Below are 26735 nucleotides of genomic sequence, written 5' to 3'. Positions count from 1 at the left end.
GGACAAACGAGATTTATTTACAGAACAGCAATTTTACACGTATTTACAAGTTAAATACAAATACAACGCCACAACAGGCAAATTGCCCAACGAGGTGGCTGACTTAAGAACATCATGGATCCCGAGCCATTTTTTGGAGGCCCTACCTACTACTGGTACACCACACATGCACCCCACCCACACCCCCCACCCCGCGGGAACCCCCCCCCAACGAATCGGTACATGCGGGAATGTGCGTGCACGTGTAGTGAAACCTGACGTGAAGTTTTTGTTGTTTCTCTGTAATGCTTGTTATGTGTAGTGCTGCCATCTGCCACAAGTTTTTCTAACTATAAGTGAAGTGTTATGATTGAATGATTTATCGTTGTAGGAATGTTGCTCTCTGTGGCGAGACTTTTTAACGGGGAGATTGGCTCGCATTTGCGCCTTGAAGTTGGGAACCACAGAAAACCAACTTCAGCTAACCACCACTGTGGGGTTCGAACCCGGATCCTCGCATCGCGAGTCCGTCACTATAACCACTCGACCACCACAGCAAATATTGAAAGGTAGATGAAAACAGAGAAAAAATGACCTAATCAGAGATCGAAGAACTTTCTCGCAAAGTTCAATTACAACTGACTTTTCATAGAGTGTCTCTCTCTCATTCTCATTCCTAGTATTGCTTTTTATAGGCTCGGAGAAATTTCTCGAGAGTTTTCGTAGCTCCTAGAAAGTGGCAGCACTATATGGGGAGGAGGAAATTTGTCCAATAATCGTGTCAGTCCAGTTTTCTTTCCCTCAGTGCAAGTACAAATCGAAACTAGTAGCAAATGCCGTCACAGAAGTAAAGAAATATGTGCCATCTATTGTTCATATGTCGTAACAATATATATATATGAATATTTCATTTAACCTTTTATTTAAAAATGTTTGAATTTATTTGCTATTTGATTTCAGCGCTCAAGCTGCTATAGCCGGAGCTTTGGTATGTATGCACCATCTGCCTGAGAAATTGAATCCAGTGATACGACCTCTAATGGATTCCATCAAATATGAAGAGAATGAGCTGTTCCAAGTGAGTTTCTGCGATAAATTTATGATTTTGTGTGGGGTAGTGATATTCTTTCATATATTTTCCTAATTAAAAAATATTACTGCTACCACTCTGTATTACTCATCTGTGCTACAGGACTGGTTGTTGAACTGTGAGGTACATCCTCCCAAAGATGCATAAAATTTTTTTAAGAGGCATGAGAACTTTTGAGTTTTCAACTCATTTCAAGTTTTCTATTGAATTTAATAAAATTAACAAAGCTTGTTAAATAATTTCACATATAAAAACAGTATATTTTATATGTGAAATAGAGAGCCTGAGAAAGATGCGTCCACATTTAGAAAGCTCAGAAGTTGCACATACAGATTTTGGAAGCTTGTGGAGGCCATCAGAAATATGATCATGTGTTAAAATGATACCTAATTCTGATAGAAGTGCCATAAGAAAGAATAGGATCTTATTTATTGAACACCAGTCAATTGGGTTATCATTTATGTCAGTGTGAAAGTTGTTTTATAACAATAAGAAACCTTATTAATTCCAGTGCTTCATATTAATATAATTTCACAATTGTGACTCTAGTTTAAAGTTTTCTTGCTGTGATTTTTTTTTCTCTTTCATAGAAAATGTCAGCTTGCCATATTGTCACGCTGATGGAGCTGTGTCTGCAGAGAGAACCATGTCCCAATCCAAAAATATTGAAAAACCTAATAAATTTCTTATGCAGTGATTTGTGTATGGAGCCAAACACAATGTCATCAACTTTGCCAAATGCTACTTCAGATGAAGAAAAAAATGCAAAAGGATGCGTGGAAGAAGAAGGAATAATATCACTGATTAATATGCAAAAGGTGAGCGAGCCTGTTTGAACTGCATGACCAACACCCTTGGGACATAATTGTCCATTAATGGATAGGAAAATACATTGAGGCCAGTCGACGTAATTCAAAAAAGTTTTCGTTAATGAGGAGTGTCCATTATTGGAGGTTCGACTGCAATAACAATTTTAATTAATCACAAGAGTATGAATATTGTGTTTCAGTCACCAGCCCACTAAACATTATTTAATTAAACTTTCTAAATTCAATTTTTTGTGTTTATGTGTAAACTTTTTTTTTCATATTGTGCATGACATGTTTAAACATTGACATCAGTTTTATTAGTAACAATTTTATCAAAATATTAATTTTCTTTTTCTTAGTCTATTGAAAAACTAGTTTTACGACGATGCAATTCAGTTGCCAAGAAACTGTTACCTTCTGATTCAATTCCTGATGAAAACTTTCTTGAATCTGAGGTAAATCGGAGTTTTTTTTTTTCATGTATTATGTTTTATTAATTTTTTGTGTGGACTATTTTGCATCTATGTGGATTTCTACTGCTTTTACATGTTGGTGAAATCAAAATGTGAATATTTTTTAAAGGTGCAACAGACACATATTCGGCGACAAGGGGCTACACGTGTTCTTACCAAAGCTGTTCAACACTTTGGTGTAGAATTACCTAAAAAGCTGCCAAAGTTATGGGAAACTGTATTTGATCCACTCACCAAATATGTATTTCCAAACCTCACTGGTAAATATTTGAAGAGTGATTTTTTTCGTTTATGTTCTCTCTCTCTGTGTGTGTGTGTGTGAGTGAGAGTGAAATTTTATGCTGTCCTTTTCATTATGTGTGACACAAGCCACCTAGTAGTCATGTAGTCAACACATCAGTCTTTCACTGTGAATTTCTAGCTGTGACACAATTGCTTTTGTGTAATTCGTAAAATCGGCTCTATATATACTATAAATTTTGGTCAGATGATGATGAGAGTGCATGAAATGATCATGTTGTATCAAATACTTTAAATATAAATAATCGGTATACTGTGATGCAATTTCATATAGAGCTCCAAAAAGTTGATAATTCTTTAATTGTCTTCACAAATATTGTGAACAAAGCAAAATCCATATGTGCATTATTTAAAAACTTAATATGACATGAATGTCGCTCTCCACTTGTTAATACAAGATATACGGAAGACTGGATGTTGTGAAGATATTTATTATTTGAGATGTTAATTTTTTTTTTTTTTTAAAAGGAAGGAAAAAACTCATCTCTGCCTCTACCGGGAGTCGAACCCGGGTCCCTCGATTGCCGGACGAGTGCTCTGACCACTAAGCTACAGAGGAGATAGAGATTTTCCTTCATATATACGCTCTAGTGAAGGAAAATCTCTATCTCCTCTGTAGCTTAGTGGTCAGAGCACTCGTCCGGCAATCGAGGGACCCGGGTTCGACTCCCGGTAGAGGCAGAGATGAGTTTTTCCTAACTTTAAAAAAAAAAAATTAACATCTCAAATAATAAATATCTTCACAACATCCAGTCTTCCGTATATCTTGTAAAAACTTAATATATATTTGTTTATGAAAACAATCATGAATTAAAATATACCATTTGCGAAAATGAGTTTTTTGTTAAAAAACTGAAGATTTATAATTGATAGTATATTACACATATGATATGGTTTTTCCTAGGAGAATCATGCTTTTCCTATGAAGAAGGTGTGTTTCAAGATCTGGTTTGTAGCCTACGTGTTATGGAAGTTATTGCTCCATTCATCCATCCTGATTGTCACATTGAGGTATTTGCCATAAAACTACTTTGAGAATCTTTTTGAGAAAAATCTTGATTATTCTCTTATTGAAGTATCTAAATTTGAGGGTTCATGAACTTTTTTCATTTTAGTTTGAGAACAGGTTGCTTCACATGTGTGTGTGTCTTGATCATCCAGCTCCTTTGGTTCGTCATATGGCAGCTAGATGTCTGGGTGTTTTGAGCAGAGTCATCACTGTATCTACTATGAATATTATACTTGACCGAGTGTTGAAGAAACTTGGTGCCACTGATAACAACATCCAGAGACAAGGAGCAGTTGAAGCTCTTTATTGTATCCTTTTCAAGATTTTCGAGAATGACTTTTTCCTTTGGTTAACCCCTGTATTTTATGCTTTTTTATTTTATAAAGACATTCTTTCAACTAAATGGTTCCAATGCAGGCATGTAGGAATAACTTTGTAACTTTTTGGAGAGTTAAAATTTTAATTCTTGGTTTTTCAAAACTATCCAAATATAAATACAAAAAGGCAGCAACAGACAAAATGCCCAACGAGGTGGCTGAAAAAAATATGTCCACAAAAAATATGTTAAATATATATCTGAACTACTGTATATCAAAAATACAGCAACCCAATAAGAGCAATTAAAAAAAAACCAATAATTATTATGAAATATAACTATGCATACTGCCTATAAAAATTATGGTTGTCTCATCTAAGTACAAGTACAAATACAAGGCCACAACAGGCAAAATGCTCCATGAGATGGCTGAGAAAATATGCCCAGGATTGGCATTCATCCCTAAAAGTACATTTATTCAATAATAAAAAAATTTGAACACTTTTTCATTGTTTCTTGCATTTACTTTTCATCTACTTTTCTGCATTTTTTTTTCACGTTTCCCTTTTCCGTTTTTTCATTAAATCTAAGATACAAAAAAACCTGCTGGCTTCCTTCAAAAGCAACAGAATTTCAATATAATTATTAGAAGTATAGATAACTTCTTGATTTATCCCAATATGTTTATTGCATTTCTTTTTAAACGTGTTAATGTACAACCCCCCCCCCCCCCCCCCCAAGCAGAGGTAAACTATTCCATTTACTCACAAGTGGCTTTGCTTGAACTTGTGTAAAACTAAATCTGAAAGTTTTTCTGGAGTTGTTGGAAGGTCAAATGAATGCCCAATCTATTGATAGCCCTTATCCTGGAAAACCGTCTGATGACTAAAATATAGCTGATAAAAAGGATCACTAAAAAGGATCAAAAGGTTCACTAGCATGGATATCATTGGGACCATTCAGAAGCAACTTCAATGTGTAGATTTCAGCTTTTTTAAGTAAATGAAACTGCTGCTTTGATGCAAGCCTTCCCGGGAAGCCACTGACGCTTCATGTATTAGGTGTGAGAACATCTGAATTTGTAAGGTGATAGTTTTTTTTTTTTTTTTTTTTTTGCAGCACTATCTTGATTTAAAAACATGCATGGGGAAATGCTTTTAAATTTTGAAGGGTTGAGGGAACTATGTGCAAATTTTGGAAGTCATGTCAGTATGAGGGAAGAAATTTCAGAAGTGACTATTGAGAGAAGTCATAACACTGTTTGATATTCCTTAATATAGATTATTAATGATACTATCAAATAAACCAAAAATCGAAGTACAGGAAAGAAATTTTTACAAAGTATGTTGCATGTCTCCATGTAAATCTCCATGTCCATGTATGCTCCCTACATTATTTTACTTATTTGGATAAAACTTTGCTCCTTTTGCCCCCCCCCCCCCATGTTAAATTCATTCAAGATAATTTTTTGAGCGTTTTTCCAAATTTTCCTTAATATCAATCAAGGTGTGATAGAAGAATTGGAGCTGAAGATCATACCATACATAGTGTTTCTCATAGTTCCACTGCTTGGCCGTATGTCAGACCAAAATGAGCATATCCGTCTCTTAGCTACTCATTGTTTTGCATCATTGATTAAACTTATACCCTTGGAGGTACTTCTTTTCCATTATAATTGCTCAATTATATTTACAAATAAAGAAAGACTTTTTAATGTTTTTTGATCTTGTTGAAATTCATAAATATCAATGACAGAAGTCAGGGATTTTTATCTGTATGGCACAGCATCATGGGGAAGCCATGATCAGCTGCTGGGACGAAATTAAGACACATACTTATTTCTTATATTTACATTAAAAAAAAAATTTAATTCCTACAGTTTACTTACCAATCTAACCATGTTGTAACTGTTGGGTAGGCCTATTCCTTTACTTGGGTATCATGGAAAAAAAATATTTACAAAGGTCTCCTTGAATTGAAAAATTTGTGGAGCACAGTTGTAAGTGGCATATAAATCAAAACAAACAGAAAATAAGTGTATTTAAAAAGTTGTTTTTTTTCAAATATATACAACTATTGTGATTTGAATGATCAATATTAATCAATATTCTTTGTGCATGTTTGCTGATTGTTCTCTATTGAATGTTGCTTTTTGGAGATATTTGGTTAGATATTTTTCCTGACTTCTGAGGAATTCCTTCTTAGTTTTTCCTTTAAGAATTATTGACAAGATATCTTGCCTCCTCAAAAGACTCTTATTTTAACATTGACAAGCCCAGATATTTTGTAATTGATTTCTTAATGGAAAGTTTTCCCCCTTCTACCCCTTGGTTTTCACCTTTTGAAAATCAGAAGAAATCCTACTTCAATTTTAAAAAGTGTGACATTTTAAAGGGAGTTTAGTGATTTCTGTCATGCCACTTAACCAGTAACCTTGCCAATTAATTTCTTTCCCATTTTTTGGAAGTTTTGATGCATCAAAACTGAGTTCATCATGTTCTTTGCTGTTTTTAAAAATCATCAATAAGACCAAATTTAATAATTGAAGTAATTAATAATTAGTTTTCCAAATTATGCCAAAAATCAACATGACATGCTATAGCATATATGCTCAACCTATGGCCTGCGGTCCAAATGTGGCCCTCTGAGTCATCAGATGTAGCCTGCAACCTCAATTCTCATATTGCAAAAATGAACAAAGCAGTGCATAGCCAAAACATTTAAGTGACTCATGGCACATTCCTAGATCACTTGAGTGATCTGCAGCCCATTTACAGATTACTTACATGATCAGAGGTGGACGTAGAGCCCAGGTCAGTGAGATACTCACCTAAGGTAAGGTACCAAAGGATGTTTAGAGGTGTCGTGAGTTCGATACCCAGTTCTAGCCTTGTCAGAAAACTTTCCTGACACAGGGGTTCAACAGAAACTGTGACATGCCTGCAGAAAAAAAATTGCTACTGTAGGGAGTCCCCCATAGAGGTGGTTAATGCACCAACCTCTCGATGAGTATAAAAACAAGCCTGCCATTCAGAATCGGCAATAAATTTTAGGTTCCGGTCTAATTAGCCCTCTTGTACAGAAAATGACAGTGATGTGACAAAAATGATCAAATGATGATCAGAGGCTCTGTTCTCAATCACTCAAATGGCCTGTGAAACATTCTCAGTTCACATAAGTGGCCTGCGGCACATTTGCAGATCACTGGAGTGACCTAGGGTGCTATTCCAGATCCCTCAAGTAACCTTGGGTGCTGTTCCAAATCTGGACTGGCCTGTGGCACATTCTCACTTCACTTGAACAGACTGTGGTATATTTACAGACCACTTAAGTGGCCCTTGGTACATTCAGGCTCTGTTCCAGATCACTTAAGTGGCCCATGGTACATTTTCACTTCACCTTAGTGGCACACGGTGCATTTACAAATCAATTATGTGGCCCATGAGAGACATGTTTTGAAACTAGTGAAGTGGCCTGCACTCTCCAAAAAAATGTTAATCAGTGCTATACTCGTGACTGGGTAAAGGTTTTGTCATCTTCACTTATTGCCAATGCAATAATGTTCTTTCAACTTATATTTGGGATGCTATGTAATTACAGAGTGGTATGGAAGAGCTCCCTTTATTGAATGCAGAATTGCTGGAAAAGAAAGCCAGAGAGCGACATTTTCTAGAGCAACTCATGAATCCAAAGAAGTTAGAGTCATATGAAGTTCCAGTTCCTGTCAAGGCTGATCTCCGTACTTACCAACAGGTAGAAAGCTGCAGGGCCGTCTTAAGAGCATCATAGGCCCCCTGGGCCAAGTGATTTTTCTGAGGCCTTATCAGGCAAATTCCCAAAAAATTCAACTACTACTCATTTTTCTGAGGTGCCCGGATGGGCCCATGCATTAAGACGGCACTGGGAAGCTGTTTTAGTACTTGAGCTCCACATGATTGTTTTTACTTAAATATATGTTTAGTGCAATGTATCAAATACATATTTGATCAATTTGCAGGAAGGTGTAAACTGGTTAGCATTTTTGAACAGATACAAGCTACATGGAATATTATGTGATGACATGGGTTTGGGAAAAACCCTGCAGTCTATATGCATTTTAGCTGGCGATCATCATATTAGAACGTCAAAGTATGAGGTAAGACATGAAAAAAGAAAATATTAAAACAAACAAGGCTTTCATGGCTGTTATTTAATGAAAAATTCATAGTTTTTGAGCCAGTGTGATGGCAAGTTTTTATTTTATGTTTTGTTCTTGTGGGTGGCGAACATTTTCAAGAATGTCTTGCGTGACAGGAACAAAGCTTGTATTAACCTCTCCTCCCTCCTAGCATTATAACACCACTTCATCAGGATTGGTTAGCTGAATAAAAGTTTACCTATTGGTTGATGTTGTTACAAAGGGCTCAGGAAAATGACACTTCCATTTTGTCTAGAGCCCTTGATAACATCATCAATGAATTAATGAACTCTTGCTCACCTTATTAATCCAGATGAAGTAGCGTAATGCAAGCAGGGAGAAGAAGTAAATACAATCTTCATTCCCATTGGACATAGGGAAATACAGTAAAAACTCTGTTACAAACACCGGCGGACAAAAAAATTTGTTCGTAAAAGACGGGTGAGCATTAATCAGTATTGTCAAAAGCATACTTTTATTATACAACGTGAAATTATTATTTGGTCATAAAACAGTTGTGACCATATCTGACGGTGTCTGTCAAGAGAGAGGTTTCACTGTAATTTTCTTTTCTTGCATTACTAGCTTGTAATCTGTAGCAGCAGTTCACAATCCAGATATGCATACTTCTGGTTGTTACTTTTATCACCAATAATGATATTTTTAAATAATGGAAGGAATTGTTTGTCAGTTTTTTATTTTTTTTAGAAAATACTCAGATTCTTCCATTCTTGCTAAACACCATCTGTTATCCATAAAAAATATTTTTATGAATTATTTTTATTTCAACCTCTTGGGAAAAAGCTGCACCCAATACGTAGTCCATCATCAGCACTGACAAATTGAAATTTTTTTTTAAATTTTCAACTTGGTAAATTATATGTTAGAAAGCTGTTGATTGTATCTATTGGCAGTAAGAGGTGAGGTGCATATGACACCTGTTTAATGGATAATTTTTTAAATAAAGTACGAATATATATTGTACATATTGTTGGTAGCATCCCTTGTTTTACGTGATTAATTGGTTCCATAAAGTCATCTCGCAAGACAAAATGCTTAAAGCAAGTTGAATTTAACAGGGATAAGATATTGATTGGGGTTTTCTGTGGAGAAAGATAAAACAAACAAACTTCCAGTAGCAAAATAATTCTATTTAAAGAATTTAATTCAAACTTTTAAATTAAAGCTGTGTGAATGAATTTAATTAATACTTTTTACTTCTGCCTTCAGTAGGTAACTCTGATTAATTCTAGTGTGAGCGTGGATGTTTTTTTTTCTGCAAAGGTATGATGAGCTGATAACCTTTTTTAATGAAGCAGTCGAGATTAAGGTGATAAGCTTCATTCTTTGTCTCTATGAAAACTTCAGTGGCAAGAGAATTGCCAGAGAATTCTGAATATCCTTCGCAATTACAATTCTAGTTTCATTAGGATTTTTTTCTTTAGTTAAAATTCTGATAGCATTTTCAGAGAGCTATCAAAAGATGTTGATTAGTGAGGTTTAATAAATTTGATTTGAGTATTTTTCCCACACCTGTCTCATGTAAATCATCAAAATACAATGAATTTTAACTTCATTATATCTTCAATTTGCAAGCCCATTTCAGCAACTGTGGGTCAAATTTCGCATGTTACGATTCCTAAAATCAAATGTTCAAAATCGTGTTATAGCTAAATAGTGTAAAATGAGACTGCGTAAAGTAAGGGATACCCTTATTTCAGAGTTAAGTAGCTATTACCCATTGTCTAGATTTTCCAGGTCTTGAAACTTTCTACATTTCATAAATTCTGTTTTACTTCATATTAAATTGATTTTTTTAAAATTAAATTGTACCTATTTCAGACATCCAAAGATGCTGATTGCAAGCCTCTTCCTTCTTTGGTTGTTTGCCCACCTACGCTAACTGGTCATTGGGTTTATGAAGTAGAAAAGTTCGTTGAAAGAAAGTATTTGAAGCCTTTGCACTATACTGGTCCTCCTGCAGAGAGAATAAGGTAAAATTGTCATTTCTTTTTTCAAAGTGTGTATAATGCTTACAGATCTCTAAATAATTTTTCCTTTTCTTGATCAATTTACAAAAATAAATTTAAAAAAAAGCGTGATTTCAGAGAAACCTTGTTTAATTGCAACATCTGAGGTAAGGAAATGAGGAAGGAATAATGTTTCAAAGCTATTTTTTGTGAGCTCTTTTTTCAATATTCCAATTAATGTGTTATTTGCATAAAATAAACTGGTGTATATTCTTTCGCAGGCTTCGATCGAAAGCTGAAAAACACAATTTGGTCATTGCCTCATATGATATTGTTCGGAATGATATAGATTTCTTTGGCAACATCCATTGGAACTATTGCATTTTAGATGAGGGACACATTATAAAGAATGGCAAGACCAAGGTAATTTCAGTTTTGTTTGTTTGCATGTATGTGTTTAAATTTACAATTACAAAGTTTTTCCTAGATGTATCCACTAATTGTACTGCTGGCACATTTTCACTGTTGCTACATTCATCATAAATTTGCAGTTGTACTGATTTTTTTTAACTTTGAGGCATGAATGCAGCTGGTCTTCCATTTCAAAAAAGTCTCTCAGCAGACAGCAGGTAGACCTTTACTTCAAAATATGGAAGACAGATTGCTGCACCAGCAAGAACATGAAACAAGCACAACTCAGATAACGAAAATATGTCGTGGGTGGGGGTGGGGTGGGGACGACACATGCATTCAGAACAAATTCTGGCATGTACCAAAGACTACCATTCCTCATTAGAAATTCAGAGCTTCCACTTTTCCTACTTTTTGGTAAGATGTCCTACTTTTGTTCTACTTTTTTACCAAATCCTATCAATAAAATTTTTGTAATTGATTTTATTTGAAGAAGAAATCTCTTAATATATTGCCAAAAATAATACAAATGTAGTAGATTGCAATTAATGATTTTGCCAAAGCAGAAATGATATCATTTTTAAGTTATGTGGAACATATAGTTTATTAATTTTTCATTTGCTTAGTTTGAGGGTTCAACAAGTAATCATTAAAAACTTCTGCCTGGTTGAAGAAAAAAGTAATTTTGTATTTACTACTTCATGGACAGTAACTAACATTCATCATTCAAAATTATGGTGCAAATTTTTTGTACACCTGAAACCAGTTTGCATAACAAAGCGGTTGGGTACATAGGCCTATTCTAGGTTTGGTGATTCTGATACTACCCAATAGCATTCAGTTGTCTTCTGTAGTTTTAGGGAATACAGAGGCATAAGCAATATTTACAATGCTCATCAAAGAGCTAGAAATGAAAGTACTTCATTTGTCAAAAACTCTTACATTAGCACTGAACGGTTAAATATAAACAAATCCCTTTAAAAAAAAGGATGGACAATGCAGTAAAATCATCCAGTTCACCTTGACTTATTTATATTGAACCCTTTTAATTTAAACATTTTGCACTGTGCTTTTGAAAGTGGTTGTGAAAGAGCGCCATTCTTAAAGAACTTTCATACTTTCATGTCTTCATAGTTTGCTGTGCTTCGATGTAGACAGTTGACAAACTGGACTGTGAAAGACTCCAAAAAAAAAAAAAGAGTTATATATATAGGGTGTTCTGTGAATAGACCAACAAACTTGGAAGGTTGTTAGTAGGCATCAAGAGGAACAAAAATTGCAATGGAACATGGTGTCACAAACCACATTGAGAGGGTGAAAATCTCAAAAAACTCATGCAGTCCAGAGGAGACTAAAGGTGGATGTCAGTTGATTGCTGAATGCGTTTGTGAGGTTGCTCACCATATCTGATGTAAGCAGCGTCGGGAAACGCATGGGCTGGGGTAGGATCATGCATTGCAGATGACGTAAATAAGTGCTATTGTGGTAGTAAGCACATGTAGCAGTTAGTTGTTTGTTTCAATGAGTAAATGAGCGTTGCTTGGCCTCCATGTTTGCCTGATCTGAATCTGTGTGACTTTCTCGCATGGGGTCACTTTAAATCAGTAGTTTATGCGACGCCTGTGGACACACAAGGAGCACACACACTCTTAGCGCGGATTGTCGATGCTGCGGCAGACATCAAAAGCATACCTGATATCTTCTAGCTCATCTGGGAATCGTTTTTACATTGTCGTAGACTGTGCAATGAAATCAGCGGCCACCACTTCCAACAACTCTCGTAATAATTAATCAAATAAGTCTTTTTGTAGTTATTATTGTACTTTTTGTCATTCCAGAGTGATGTCGAAACCTGCATGCGTTTTTCATGATTTTCACTTTCTCAACGAGGTTTGCGACACCATGTTTCAATTGAAACTTTTGATCCTCTTGATGTCTACTAACAATCCTCTGAGTTTGTCGATCCATTAACAGAACACCCTGTATATTGTGGGAGAGAGACAGAAAAAAATAAATTATCCTTAGTTGCTAGTGCACTGTTTTGAGAAAAAATTGTTTTTGTTAACAAAGTCATTTCGGTCGTTTTCCTTTGGCTCGAGCCAATCTTATAGGATGATGAAATAGTGCTATGAATTTTTTTCCATTATGCTATGATTATGTTGTCTAAGGGGATAACCCCACCCCCCTTGTCCTACTTTTTAGTTTTACTCTTTCCCACTTTTTCTAATTTTTTTAGTTGGAGCCCTGAAAATTCCATAGATGGTCAAACTTTCAGGTCAAATGTATGATGAAGTCATACTCATTTTTCCTAGAGGAAATGAGTATGACTGTAAATTTTCCTTAGAAATTCCCCAGAGGAATGTTTAGGAAGGTGCATGTATGGTTAAGTAGTAGTAGTCACATACTCATTTTGTTTTGAATACTAAAAAATGTAATTTTATTTCATACGAAAATAGAAAACCATGTCTGAACTGCAGTTTGATCTAGCATATGGAAAATGTGTGAATCATTATGGTTTGTGCTATGTTTTTAATCCAAAGTAATCTCATAACATTATTCACATTAATGATTCAGACTTTATTTTTTATGCTTATTTCTTATTCTATTTTATCATGCTTAGCTGGCTCGTGCTATCAAGCAGCTTTCTGCAAATCACAGGATCATTCTGACTGGAACTCCTATTCAGAACAATGTTCTCGAGTTGTGGTCTCTGTTTGATTTCTTAATGCCTGGCTTTCTAGGAACAGAAAAGCAATTCACTGCTCGCTACAGCAAGCCCATATTAATGAGTCGAGATGCAAAGTCATCCTCGAAAGAACAAGAAGCTGGTAAATAGCCACTTCCAGTTATTTAGCACATTTATAGAGTTTTTCTTTCATTTTCATGATAATGGTTTATCCTTCAACTATAACATAATTTGAAAAATGTAGCTGGTTTATACATTTCTGATAAATATCCAGCTACTTATGTCTGGTTACAAATGACCAGTGTCCTGTAAATTATGCTTGTGACATATACAATCGACGCTCGATTTTACGAATCTCCAATTTACAAATACTTTTTTATGAACTGGTCCTATGTTCTGTGTGGAACAGTGTGCCATAGAGCTAATGTTAAAATCTGCTCTATTTAACAAACTGTCATTTATATTAACTCTATTTTAGGTACCCGTATTCCACCTATCAGCTTTTTTTTATTTATTTTATTCTTCCAGCCACCTTCAAAGCTTGTTGTAACCAAAAGTAAACTTTAGTTCTGACTTTTTATGTGTCTTAAGAGGAAATAAGAGGAAAGGAAAGTAGGGAGTTTAAAAATTTGCCATCACCAACGTGCAGATGTTTTCTGAACATGTGCAACATCCTCGATAGATAAGATCTTATCTTTTGGGAGGGGGACTAAAGAAAGGCCTTAAAGGCTTCCTCTATTTTTGGTTCGTGTAAAGCTGTTAGTGTCTGATATCGATCTAATGGACCAACCCATTGCTATATTTGAATTTGAGACTATTTACATTTTAATGGTATCTAAAATATGTGTATAGATAGAGAAGATTGCAGATAAGCAAATTTAACATTAAAGTGTCTAATAACTAGTGTTATATGTAGAAATTTATAGTTATTCACTTTTATAGTTGAAATTATCTCACATGAGATTCAATTACTGGAATTTCCTTTGTATAACCCACAGGTTATCTAAGGGGAAAAAAAATATCTTTTTATGCTCTGTGGGTAATACAACACCGTATGTATTTTTTTCATTCCAAAACAGAACAAAAAGTTTGAATGGAAGAATACTATTAATATTTATTCATCCTTCGTAATCTTGCTATGGGGATAGGTTTGAGAGAAATGCCATATATCTGTTTTTTCAGATATTTCAACCTATTTTCACCAATCCACTCGCACCTCCTGAAAGAGTTGAGAGAAGAAGGAAAAAAAAGGTACAATTCCATAAATTTGAGCCACACAAAAGTGCAGGCTGTATATAAAGCTTTTAATTTTATATTGAAATTAGCGCTTTCATTCCCCTGCACTTATACAGTGAAACTCCTCTGTGATGGCCACTCTGCATTCCACAAAAAAGTGGCCATCTGCGGCACAGAATAGGGGTTGTATGACAGGAAAGCACATTTCAGGGGACGTGTCAAATAACGATTTTCCATGTCACAAAATAATTGTATACTCAATTTACTCGCAATGCCCACAAAACAGATACATATACAATGAAACCTCACTATAATGATACTCTATATAATGATAAATCCCTTTGCAACTGTATTTTTTCAAATATTGTTTGGAACTGCCTATAGTCTGTAATGCTAAACTTCCCGATACGGCAATATATCCTTTACTATGATAAACCCCTCTATAAAAATATTTTTTAGGAAGATTTTGAAACTGCTTCAACTTTTATTATTTTTATTTGATTTTTGCTTGAAATATCCTTCCGTATATATTTTTTAACTTATTTCACATGTTTCAGTTCTTCCATGGACATCTAATAATATCGGTGTTATCCTAATCACCGAAAGTGTTCAGTATTGCTACTTTTTGTGCGATAAATCCCCCCAGGAGCAATGCAGATCTAACTGAACTTATCAGCTAATCAATTGAAATATTTTGCAGCAAATAAATACTCAAATGCACATTTTTTGGTGATACTGAAAATGTCTATTTAGAAAATTTGCCAACAGCAGCGTAAATTTGATGACACGTGATTTGACTAATTTTTACTGCCGATGTAAAGATAATTCCTCTACAAAGATTTTTTGGTTCGGTATCGTTATATATATATAAAGGTTTCACTATATCTTATGCAGAACTTGAAATACCAGATCATCCGATCAATTCCTTAATCTGTATTATCCGGGATCTGTTATTTCACCCTGGGAGCAAATTTTTAAACTGTCTTACCAGTTAGCAGCAACCGTATAGCATTAGCCTTTGTCATCCTATTTACAAATTTTTTGAACCTGATAGTGTCATACATGAACAGAAAATCCAATTGATCCGAAAAAGTATTTATGTTGATGTATAAAGATTATAAGGTTATACAAAAAGAACTAGCTCTGAATGCATTAGAAAGAAAAAACGCACAAAAACGTTTTTAAACTCTTATCTACAAGGAAGGACAGGTTGGGTGCTGACCGCATACAGAGGTGGCTGCAGAATGAAGGTGATTTTTATATTATGTCTATGGAGCCTTATTGTCCATTCCAAGGAAAGCTGGCTGCGAAGAGGGGTGGCTGCCAAGGGGAGTTTCACTGTATATACATAAAAGTACAGTAATAAAAATATAAAAACTACTAAATATTCTTTTTTCTTCCCCAGTTGTGGGATTCTAGTCAGTGTTCTTTTTAGCTTTGCATTATGTTTAAATATATGTTTTTTGCTGACATTTTTATTTAAAAAATTTTATCAGTTTTTTTCTCCCCATGTGTGTTAATGCTTATGTAATTTAAAAATAGGTGTTCTGGCAATGGAATCTTTGCATCGACAGTTATTGCCATTTTTACTGAGGAGAATGAAAGAAGATGTACTGAAAGATCTGCCTCCAAAGATTATTCAAGACTACTACTGTGAACTGAGTCCTCTTCAAGTAAATTTAGTTTAATATAAATTTTTCTTATTAAAACTAGTACAATTACATAAAAAAAAATAAAAACCCAACACTTTTTCTTGTGCAATCAGTTTTTTGTAAATGGACAAATGAACACAACAAAGTTGAAGTTTGAGAGGAAAATTAGAATTAGAGCTGTTTGAAAATTGAAAAAGTTTTTATTTTTCTTAAATTTATATGCCTAATAAATTTTAAACGTTATAAAATTTGCTAGTGTGCTAGAGTTACTTGATAAAGATTTACCACTCAACGTCAGCTAAACTTCTGTCTTCATGACTTATAAAATATAAGGAACAATATTAATAACATGCTCGTATAATCAGCTCTACAGATTGGCTAGTTTAACTGTATCATATCATGGTATCATTTTTCGGCAATTCATTTCTTTCTGTCATAGAAAACCTTACGTATGCTGACGATCAAGTTGAATTATCTTTTCTGAAATGAATTTTATTATGGATATTGTTACAGATTCAGTTGTATGAAGATTTTGCTAAAAGTCAAGCCAAGCAATCTGTCGAAAACACTCTTTCTGATGCTGATACTGCTAATGCTCAAGGGACGACGCACGTGTTCCAGGTGTGCAAATATTATTGATTGTGAAAATGATTATTTATATTCAAAGCCTGAATACTCTAATAATACATGCACTAACTTAATCTGTGAGGTGCACTTGAGGAAGCACAAGATGTTTCAAAATATTTACTTGGAGAAGTGATGAGTTTCTTGTGGCACTAGATATATATTAATAATAGGACACAGGAAAAAGAGCATGTGCAAATTTCTGAAGCTTAGGAAATAGGTGCTAATGCTTCTGATTTACCTGGAAACGTTCTGATTTTTCAACCTTATGAAAATCTTCTGGTTAGTATTCAGATTCTTCTGATTTTTCGTTTCTTTATAGAAAAATCCTTGAAAATCCTCAAATGCTTGAATGAAAAATCCCTAAAGAAAATACTCTTTCAGTCTTTGTAGTCCCAGGCTGACCATGTTTTCTCAGAATAGATATAGGAAATTAGGATTTCAAATAATGTAAATTGGCAATTGTCACCAAATATGATGCCAAAAGTAAGCAAAGTTGCTAAAATTGCCAAAGAATCTTCAATTACTAAAACTGAAGTGCTATTACATATCACAGTTTATTAAAATGGCAATGGTTTATTTAATATGACAAATATATGAGATAGCATATTCATATTTGTAGTCATCATTATTGTCATAATTTTTATAAGTTGAAAAAATAATTTTAATCAATGATTTCACAGTGAAGGGAAGGGGGAAAAAAATTCAAGTTGGTTGATGAAAATAAGAAAAAAATGAGACATTTAAGAAAAAAAGGTGGTATGGTCATCCTAAGCGATTCCAAAAAAAATCCCTAGTTTTTCCTTTTATTTGTATGGCATGTTTTCTGTGGTAAAAAATATTTCATCACTTAATAAGCTTCAGATTTTCAAAGTCTCGGTATTGGGACCTAAGCTAATACAATCCACTTGCTGATTTTGGAAGCTTGAGGAAATCACTTCAACAGACTTTTAGAGACTTTCTAATTGAAATTTTTTTTTACTGTATTGATATTTTTAGTCAAAATGTTAATTGCCATAAATTTTTAATATGGTTGCCAAACTTTTCAAGGCATTGTAATTATATTAATAGCTGTTTTCTTCAGCATAGTTTTACTTGTAACTATTTCATGTTTGAGGTATAGCTTTTGTCTTTCGAAATACAATTTAAAAAAAAAATTAGTATAAATAAAATATCACAATTATGTTCATGGTTTTTTTTATATTGAAGCTGTTTGTTCATCAAACTTAAAGTGGTATTTATACTGTGAATGTCTAGGCTCTTCAATATCTGCGAAAGGTGTGCAATCATCCTAAACTGGTGCTCACACAACGTCACCCAGAGCATTCAAACATTTTGACTCAACTTAAGGAGCAAGGTTCTAGTCTCAGTGACATTCAACATGCAGCAAAACTTTGTTCCCTGAGGTAAAAATTATAAAAATTCAATTAAATACATAATTTACTTTCAATTGAATTGTTTAATTTGCTAACTTGTCCTAAATGTTTGTGCAATAAGCATTTTTCTATGTTCACTTATAGACAGCTACTCCACGATTGTGGAATAGGAACGTCTTCTTCAACAAACTCACAGAATGAGCCAGAGCCTGCTGTTAATCAGCACAGAGCTTTGATATTTTGTCAGTTAAAGGGCATGTTAGATATCTTGGAGAGAGATCTATTTCAGTGAGTATGAACTTGTACTAAATTTTCCCTTTTTTTGCAATATCAAGTTTAATCTTTTTTACATTGTCCATACATATGTGGCTTTCTTTTGTATTGCTTGGTATGTAAGTTTTAGAATTGTACACATATCTGTGTAATGATCGTTTATGGTTTGAGTTAGATTGATCTTGTATGAGTTATATTTTAGTATCCTCTTCATTTTTAAGTTTTAAGTGGTTTTTAATTATTCTTTTTTCAAATTAAGACCTGAGGCACACATATGTATAACTAACTGAAATTATCCCAGTAAAGATATCAACCAACATTAATTTATTAATCTATTAATTTTTTTAATTGACAATTTTGGCATACAATAAATACAAATCGAGAAGAAAAAATTTTAACAGTCAGTTTTGGCTCAGGTATGAAGAGGACATATACTTCCAATTATCTGAATATAATATTCATAAATTACTTTAGTGTATTTTGAGCTGCCTAAAGCAGCCACTGCAGTGTGCTGCAACCACACATTAAAAAGCTTAGAAACTTTATGAATGCCTTAATAAAGGAATGGGAAATGAGAGTAAAAAAAAATTATTTTCAGATTCACCACCAGAATGTTCTTCTATGCAAACTGTAGTTTACACATGTTAATTTTTTACAAACGTGATCAAACTGCTCAAGCTTCATGGCAAGGTATTTAATCATCTCGGAGTGGAGCCACGTTTTCGATTCACATTTCTTCGCTAAAAAGTGTGGCATTTAGTTTGAAAGAGAATGTTTTTTGAGTATGTGTAGCTTCTTTAAGGCAGTGGTTCTGAAAATAATCACTTCAAAACATAAACACATACAAATCAATATTTCCAGCTTGCCACGATGCAGGTTGACGATGCTCCTAGGAGCTGCGACACACACACACTTTGAGAAATGCCGGTTCAAGGGATAGAATAGCATTTGGTGATTCTGCAACAGAAGCTATGCTAAAACTTATATTATTTATTAAGTATCCCTTTGTTTATACATACCTCAAGTTTTATAATTTTTAGATAAATACAAACTTGTAGTTAGAGATGTAGATAGCTCAAAACATGTGAAATTTAACTGTAGACACCCTGTATATTGAGGTTTTTTTTTTTTTTTTTTGAAATTTATATTGATTTTTTTTAAAAGCTGAAGAGCCCTGCAGATGATTGGGAGACCACTATCCTTTCCTGTTATCAAGTTTCATGAATTTTCTCATTCATAAAAGTAGCACTAGACTATTTTATATTCATAATTTTTCATGGTACTGCTTTTCCCCAGAACACTGATGCCCACAGTCAGCTACCAGAGAATTGATGGCAGTGTACCACCAGGTCTTCGTCATTCTGTAGTCCACAGGTTTAATAATGATCCATCCATTGATGTCTTGCTTCTAACAACTCAAGTTGGTGGCCTTGGCTTGAATTTGACCGGAGCTGATACTGTGATATTCGTAGAACATGATTGGAATCCCATGAAAGACCTACAAGTACATTTATTTTGCACATGATATTTTATTATTTTTCAACTTGTTCATGGATGTAATGATTAATCTGAAAATACAAATTTTGAGTTGTAATTTAGTGTAAAGAAAAACTTAAAGAATGCATGTAAATTTATAATTTGAATACAGTGTGAAACTTTGGTTAATTCTAAACAATGAGAGAGAGGAGGACTATCGCTTAAGACAATTTACGGACTCACTGTTGTCCACAAACTTATTCTTTTTGTATGTCTTTGAAAAAGAACCTGTCTAGTCACATTTGCTTTTACCTCCTTTTTTAGGATTTCTTGGAAATAAATTGAATTGGCGTTTGACAAATTCATTGCCCACTTTGCTACAGCTTTATTTGATTGGCTCTTTTTTAAAAAAATTTTCAGATTCCCAAAATCAATAAAGTAAACTCTAATCTCATTTGAAGTGAGGGACTTCTCTCTTCTTCAAATGGGGTACCGTAAATATACTCTTGCTGTTGTGTTCAAAAGTGATCCATCTACGATCAACTTCTGGCCATGTTTTAATTCAAGCTCTTGAATGTCATGCTCATGCACTTCCAGTCCGAGGGTCTACCTTAAGGACACAATCTCTTCGACAAATGTTGGCCCCTATTCATGAACTAGCCTCTCAAAATTCACAAAATAGTGTTCAATAATGCTATCAGCCCATAATTTTCTCCAAGCAGAATTAAAAGAAAAACCTTTAAAGCACACATACGCCACGTGGTTACAATGCCACGTCTAGTTTCATATCGTAAAACAGTCATGCTTGCACATGTGATCATTTTTTGAGTGAGACACTGACCGGAAACTGTAGGGGACAATATTATCCACAATTCCACAGTATGTGTGCAAAAGAGAGAAAACCATTAGCTCAGTTGTGATAATGTCAAAATAAATAAATGTCCTAAGAACAGTAAATCTAGCTCATCAAAATTTGTTAAAAATTTTTGCTCATTATGCAAATTTATTGTCAACTGAAGTTCCACTGTAATTGGTTTCCTTTAAGTTTAGCACAATTAACTTAATTGTTGGTATAATTTACCCACATAAACATTATTTAATGATTATGTTCCTATTTTAGTTGATTTTTTTTTTTTGGAGATCAGTCAATGTTGGTACTTATGAATAAAAATGAATTTAATTATAAGTGTTTATGTATTACACTTATGCATATGTACCTTTTATTATTATCAAGGCTATGGATCGTGCTCATAGAATAGGCCAGAAGAAAGTTGTCAACGTTTATAGGCTGATAACAAGAGGTACTCTTGAGGAGAAGATTATGGGGTAAGTGTTGGTGCATTCTTGGTTATTTTCCACTGAATTATTTTTTTTCAAAATTTTTCTTACACATAATATTCAGGTGGTCTCTTTTAATAGTTGTGTTGTAGGATGAGAAAAAATATCGTAAGTACTTTCATTACGCAGGGTAGCTATTGCTTCCGTTAGGGGAGGCTGCAATGTCTCTACTCAGCACATCATATGCTACTTATGCATGTTATAAAGAAAAGAAAGTTGTATCTCTATGATGCTTGTGCACTTGCCCAGATTGCAAGAGCACCAAGGTTCAAATTCCCATCTAACAAGCAGCAAAACAGCAAACTTTTCTTTCCGAAGTTTTTCTTATAAAAATTTCAGTACTTGTCACATGTTTTATGCTTGTAACTTGTAAAAACCTCCAATCAATTTTTAAAAAACTTACAGAAAATTTGACACTAAACATGAGAGACACTGTTAAAAAATTAAGAACGTAACAATTCGATATTTAATGAGGTATAAGCATTTTAAGTGAATAATTTTTAATTTTGCCTGTGCAGGACATATAAATTTTTTCATAATGTGGTTGCCAAATATATAGTGCAACTCATAAAAATTCCAGTTAATGCCAGGAAAATTCAGAAGGATGTCAGTGGTACATTGAGCAGTAATTTGAGTTACTTGCTGAAAGTAGCTGGATTAGTATCTGATTTCCCACAAATCGATATTTCAATTATTTTCTGTCATTTGATTATTTTAAGAATAAGCCTGCAACATTATGCAAATGAGCAAACACGCAAGTCTGATGCTATACAAGAAAAATGCTTGATCATAACACTCGTGTATGATGTCAAAATGAGGAAACTGAAGGAAATAATCTCTCAAATGACAGAAAATAATTGAAACGTCAATCTATAGAAAATCCTTGCTTAAAAAATACTGTCAGTTGCTCATAATAATGTGGCCACTCTGTTGCCTTTGTGGTGAAATCATCATGTGTTTTCACCAAAATAAATGATATGATTTAATAGAAATAACTGTAGTATAAGTATAATCATATGAAATAATTATAATGATTTATGTAGTGTACATAAAATGTAAGTAATGATGAAATTAATACAAAATTAACAATTGTGAAAGTGGGAGAAAATGTTTTTCCTAAGATATTGAGGAGATTAAAATCTTTTTGATAGCTCTTTCTTTGCTTGCCTTGTTAAACGCTGCCAGACAGCCAATGAAAATAATGTGCCCACTTCTACTAAGAAAAGTTGTGATGCAAATCCCTAGGATGCAAACATTAGTGTGTTAAATGTTCATTTATCATGTTAAACTGTAGGTCCCAGTTTTATCGGAAGTTGTGTAAAAACTAATTGAGGTGTAATGAAATAAGCAATGATATATTTTCATTGGTATTATTCTTATACTGTCACTTTTTGCAGATGGCAGTAGTTGATACTATTTGCATTGATCAAAATTACTTTTGGTTATGATTATGAAATTTCAGTTATGTCTCACTAGCTTCCCCCTCCCCCTCTCTTCACATTCAGATTGCAAAAATTCAAGCTGTCAGTTGCCAATTCTGTGATCAACCAAGAAAACATGAGTTTGCAAAACATGGGAACTGATCAACTTTTGGACCTTTTTTCGTTCAACTGCAAAGGTCAGAAGATTTCGGCACCAGATTCCGATGACATGTCAAAGTCTGAGAAAGCCAAAGGTATGAAGTCTGTCCTGGATAGTCTCCCACAGCTGTGGGACACTGATCAGTATGAAGCTGAATACGAGCTTGGAAGTTTCCTGAGTTCGCTTCAGAAATAGTCACCATTCACACATCAGGGAAAAAACAGCTATCATTGAGTAAAAAGTGGAAATATCGTGAATTGTTGAGATAACTGTAATGTAACTCCATTTACCACCACCGTTTCATATCATTATTTTTTAAAATGTGATTTTTATTTCATTTTCTTCCTGTTTTCAGTGATTATGTACTATTTACTGTTTACATTCTTGTCACAAACTTTTTTTTCTTTGTTTCTAGTGAGTATTTGGCATCACTTGTAAATAATGTGTCGCAGGTGTATCATTTTTTCTCCCTCGGCAGGTAGAGTTTAAAAGTGTATTGTGTGCATGTGTGTGTTTTCTTTTGCATTGTTTTTCCCCTGTCTCAGTTCTCAGTTTTATGAAGGTATTTCTAGCATTTTAAAATGACTAATTTAAGTAATTTTATTCAATCCATTGGCGTTAATTTTCTCCAATATGTTTCATCCTAGGGGAAAAAAGTTACTTGTTTATGACTTTTCCTGTCGTTTTTATAGTACTTTTAGGAAACATGTTAATGTGTATGTGTGTGTCCACTTCAGTTCTTTTGTGATGCTTAGACTAATGTCAAATTGTAATGCAATTTCGATTCCTCGAAATAAAAAAGTACTGTTCACTATATATGTAGTTTTGTGATTATTTTTATTTATCTACTTATAGTTGATACTCATATTTAAGAACTTGAATAAAGTCGCCCTTGGGGGGGGGGGGGGTTGACAAGAAAAAAAGATTTGTCGCACAGAGTCCCGCACTCACTGTAAATTATTGCAGGCTTCCACCAATACTTAAATTATTTCTTTCATTAATTTTGAATTTGCATCAATTCTGGAATTATTTTTTTCTGTTATTTCTGAATTTTCATGAAATCTGGAATTATTTTTTTGAGGCAGTTTCAAGTATATGGCATAAATGTCGCTCTCCACTTGTTAATACAAGATATACAGAAGACTGGATGTTGTGAAGATATTTATTATTTGAGATGTGCGTTTATTATTGATTTACGAGTGCTCTGAGCACTCGTCCGGCAATCGAGGGACCCGGGTTCGACTCCTGGTAGAGGCAGAGATGAGTTTTTTCCTTCCTTAAAAAAAATTAACATCTCAAATAATAAATATCTTCACAACATCCAGTCTTCTGTATATCTTGTAGTTTCAAGTATATTGCAGATTTTTAGCCATTTTTGACCCCCCACCCTTGCCAGCAAAACTCTGCGAAAATTTTTCTTCGCGTGCTCTGCCAGAGAACTTCCCGGTGACACCCGTACATTCCTCGAGTCTTTTATTAGGCAATGCCCATTGTGTTAATGTGTAATCATTTTGATTTCAACCAAATTTTCTTTATTTTTGCAGATCTTTGAGTGTATTGAATCGAAACACACGTGAGGTAAAAACCAATCTCATTAATATTTTCAAAATGCGACTAAATGTATTCTATGTTTGTTTTTCTTGGGAATTTTGCATCGTGTGCTCATGACATGTCATGTGTGCTTTTTTCCATATATTCTTATTCTAGTACGTGCCCTCAGAAGTTTCTCAAGAAATGCAGTTTGAAGTATGATGATACTGTAGTTATACGCATTACTTATGGCGTATCTGTTTAATTATTTTTCGTTTCTGTGTATTATTAGAGAGCTTAAATGCGTCTTAACAGCAATATATATTTTTTATTTATTTCATAGAGATGCGCTAGGAAACTATACGCACAGACCTTTGAAGACTGGACACACCCCGCTTCCCATCTCATAGAGATATTGAAGCGTTCCCGAAGGGTGGGTGTATCCGTGAAGTTTTATTACAAAATCAAAACATTGTCGCCTTGTACGAAGGCAACCAAAAAAAAAAAAAATATATATATATGAAGACGATCGTCAATCTAAAATCATATAACAATATATACAGTGCGTATATATATATATACGCACAGACCGCAATACAAAGATAACCGATGCCATTGATGCAACGCTGAGATGCTGTACACCACATATGCTTAACCCATATGTGGCCCAAGCAAAATTATCAAATCACTTAAATGACCCACGAAAGATTATCAAATCACTTAAAAGTAGCTTGTAGCACATTACCAGATTCGTTCAGTGGCTCATGGCACATTTCCCGATCATTGAAGCTCCCAATTGCGCACTGATCACTTAAGCGACCCCAAGCACATTTCCAATTCGCTTCAGTTACCCTCGTTACACTTCCAGTTCACTTTAGTGGCACTTGGCGCATTTGCAGATTACACAACTATGTATCTGGCCAGTATGTTTCCAGATTACTCGAGCAGTCATCAGCACACTTACGGTTCATTTAAATGGCCCCCCTGCGATTTCATAGTTCACTTAAATGGCTCACAGCACCCCCCACAGTTACGGTTCATTTGAGCGAGCCGCTGCATTTTTATAGATCGCTTCAGCAGACCGCAGTGCTCCTATTTTTCCTACTTTTCCTATTTTTTAGAAATGCCCGCCTATTTTACTACTTTCGTCGCAGTTGTCCTATTTTATTCCAATTCTCTCCTACTATTCCTATTTTATCCCTCCCTTCCTTTTGTTTACAGCTAATATCTCACTACGAAAATTCCGAGAAACCGCAAAATGTCACAGCTTTCCATCCCTTTTGACTTGTTTTATTTTCTTCACAACTCGCTACTAAAAAATAATTTTCTTTTAGGGCGATGGCAAGCGTATCTTTTCGCCTCCGCGCCGTATAGTCAGTGCTAAAACTGAAGTCCATTGGAAAAAGCGAACCTGTTTGGGAGATCGGTTGCCGTAAATAAGAAGGCAAAAAAAGGGAGGAGTAGGGACAGGCTCTGTCCAAACACAAGAGACAAACATAGGTTTCTCTCCCTGTATCTCGTAAGGAGCGTTTGAAGCCAGGTTTTCCTAGTAGGCGTTTTGCGCCACGTGAACCGAACTGGATCATTTCGCTTCAGCTGTAATGTGCTACATAATCACGCTACGCATTTGTGTTTCCCAATCGTGGCGCATCAGATCAGTATATTATAGTATATCGCCCTGGAGTCAGCTACTCTATCGGCCGCATGCTCCGGTTTCAAAGGAAAGGAAAGAGAACACAGCAAAAATGAAGAGTAAGATCGGTGAAACGCGCGGCACACGAAGCAGTCCGCCTATCACGCCCGACGTAAAGCGCTGTCGTGAGCCATATTACGCTCTGTAGTACTGCTTTTCGTATTGGTGAGTGAACGGCGTGTCGCGCTAGGTGATTCACGTTGCGCGTGGCGTAGAAAACCTGCTCCTAGGAAAACCCGGCTTTACGGGACAGATTCCGAGCCACGTCTGGTTTTACGGGGGGGGGGGGGGCGAGCCGATTAGCCGCTTTTAGATCCAGTTTTTTTTAACCGTCAGGAAATAACTTTTGGGTGTCTATGCTCGGTGTCATTCATAAAGTATTACGTCAGCATCGATGATGGGGGGGGAGAGGTTTCTGATTTGCTGATTTTTGATGACGGGGGAGGGGTGTTAGGATGATGATTACTTCATCACCCACCCTTTATAAAAATGTGAAATACAGTATTCTTAATATCTTACTCGTTGCGCCAAAAACTTTTCGCTAGTTTGTAGGTACTTGAACTAACATTCTCCCTATTGAGTTCCCTACAGAGCCACTTTAATGATCTCTAAATACTTAGCGGATCCAGGTGCTCTGGACCTGTGCCGCGTTTATAGCAAACAGTGCAGAGGCCTTCTATCTCTAGGAGGTGCTGGTCCGGGCCGCTTAAGTGCTCCGGAACTGTGCCACGTATCA

At 34.8% G+C, this 26735-nt stretch overlaps 1 protein-coding gene across 1 annotated transcript in view; it reads left to right on the top strand.

The window, feature by feature from the left end:
- Hel89B (histone acetyltransferase 1) overlaps positions 1-23592 on the top strand; it is a 54517-nt gene extending 30925 nt beyond the window's left edge. The window contains exons 22-40 of the mRNA XM_089245021.1: positions 940-1057; positions 1660-1887; positions 2238-2333; positions 2461-2611; positions 3556-3662; positions 3767-3968; positions 5483-5631; positions 7577-7729; positions 7974-8111; positions 9996-10147; positions 10405-10546; positions 13155-13362; positions 15999-16129; positions 16622-16729; positions 17990-18138; positions 18253-18396; positions 19678-19885; positions 21092-21183; positions 22701-23592. Coding sequence (XP_089101147.1) covers positions 940-1057; positions 1660-1887; positions 2238-2333; positions 2461-2611; positions 3556-3662; positions 3767-3968; positions 5483-5631; positions 7577-7729; positions 7974-8111; positions 9996-10147; positions 10405-10546; positions 13155-13362; positions 15999-16129; positions 16622-16729; positions 17990-18138; positions 18253-18396; positions 19678-19885; positions 21092-21183; positions 22701-22971 — 2947 coding nt within the window. The 3' untranslated portion in view covers positions 22972-23592. The remainder of the gene's footprint in view (positions 1-939; positions 1058-1659; positions 1888-2237; positions 2334-2460; positions 2612-3555; positions 3663-3766; positions 3969-5482; positions 5632-7576; positions 7730-7973; positions 8112-9995; positions 10148-10404; positions 10547-13154; positions 13363-15998; positions 16130-16621; positions 16730-17989; positions 18139-18252; positions 18397-19677; positions 19886-21091; positions 21184-22700) is intronic.
- Positions 23593-26735: the final 3143 nt, after the last annotated feature.

This window comes from Pholcus phalangioides, unplaced genomic scaffold, assembly GCF_987345545.1.
Source record: "Pholcus phalangioides strain wild (caught in Gottingen) unplaced genomic scaffold, Ppha-v1.0 ptg000015l_1, whole genome shotgun sequence".
Classification (NCBI taxonomy): Eukaryota; Metazoa; Arthropoda; class Arachnida; order Araneae; family Pholcidae; genus Pholcus; species Pholcus phalangioides.
The sequence above is the reverse complement of the archived record's forward strand: the minus strand, read 5'-3'. Positions and strand labels throughout refer to the sequence as shown.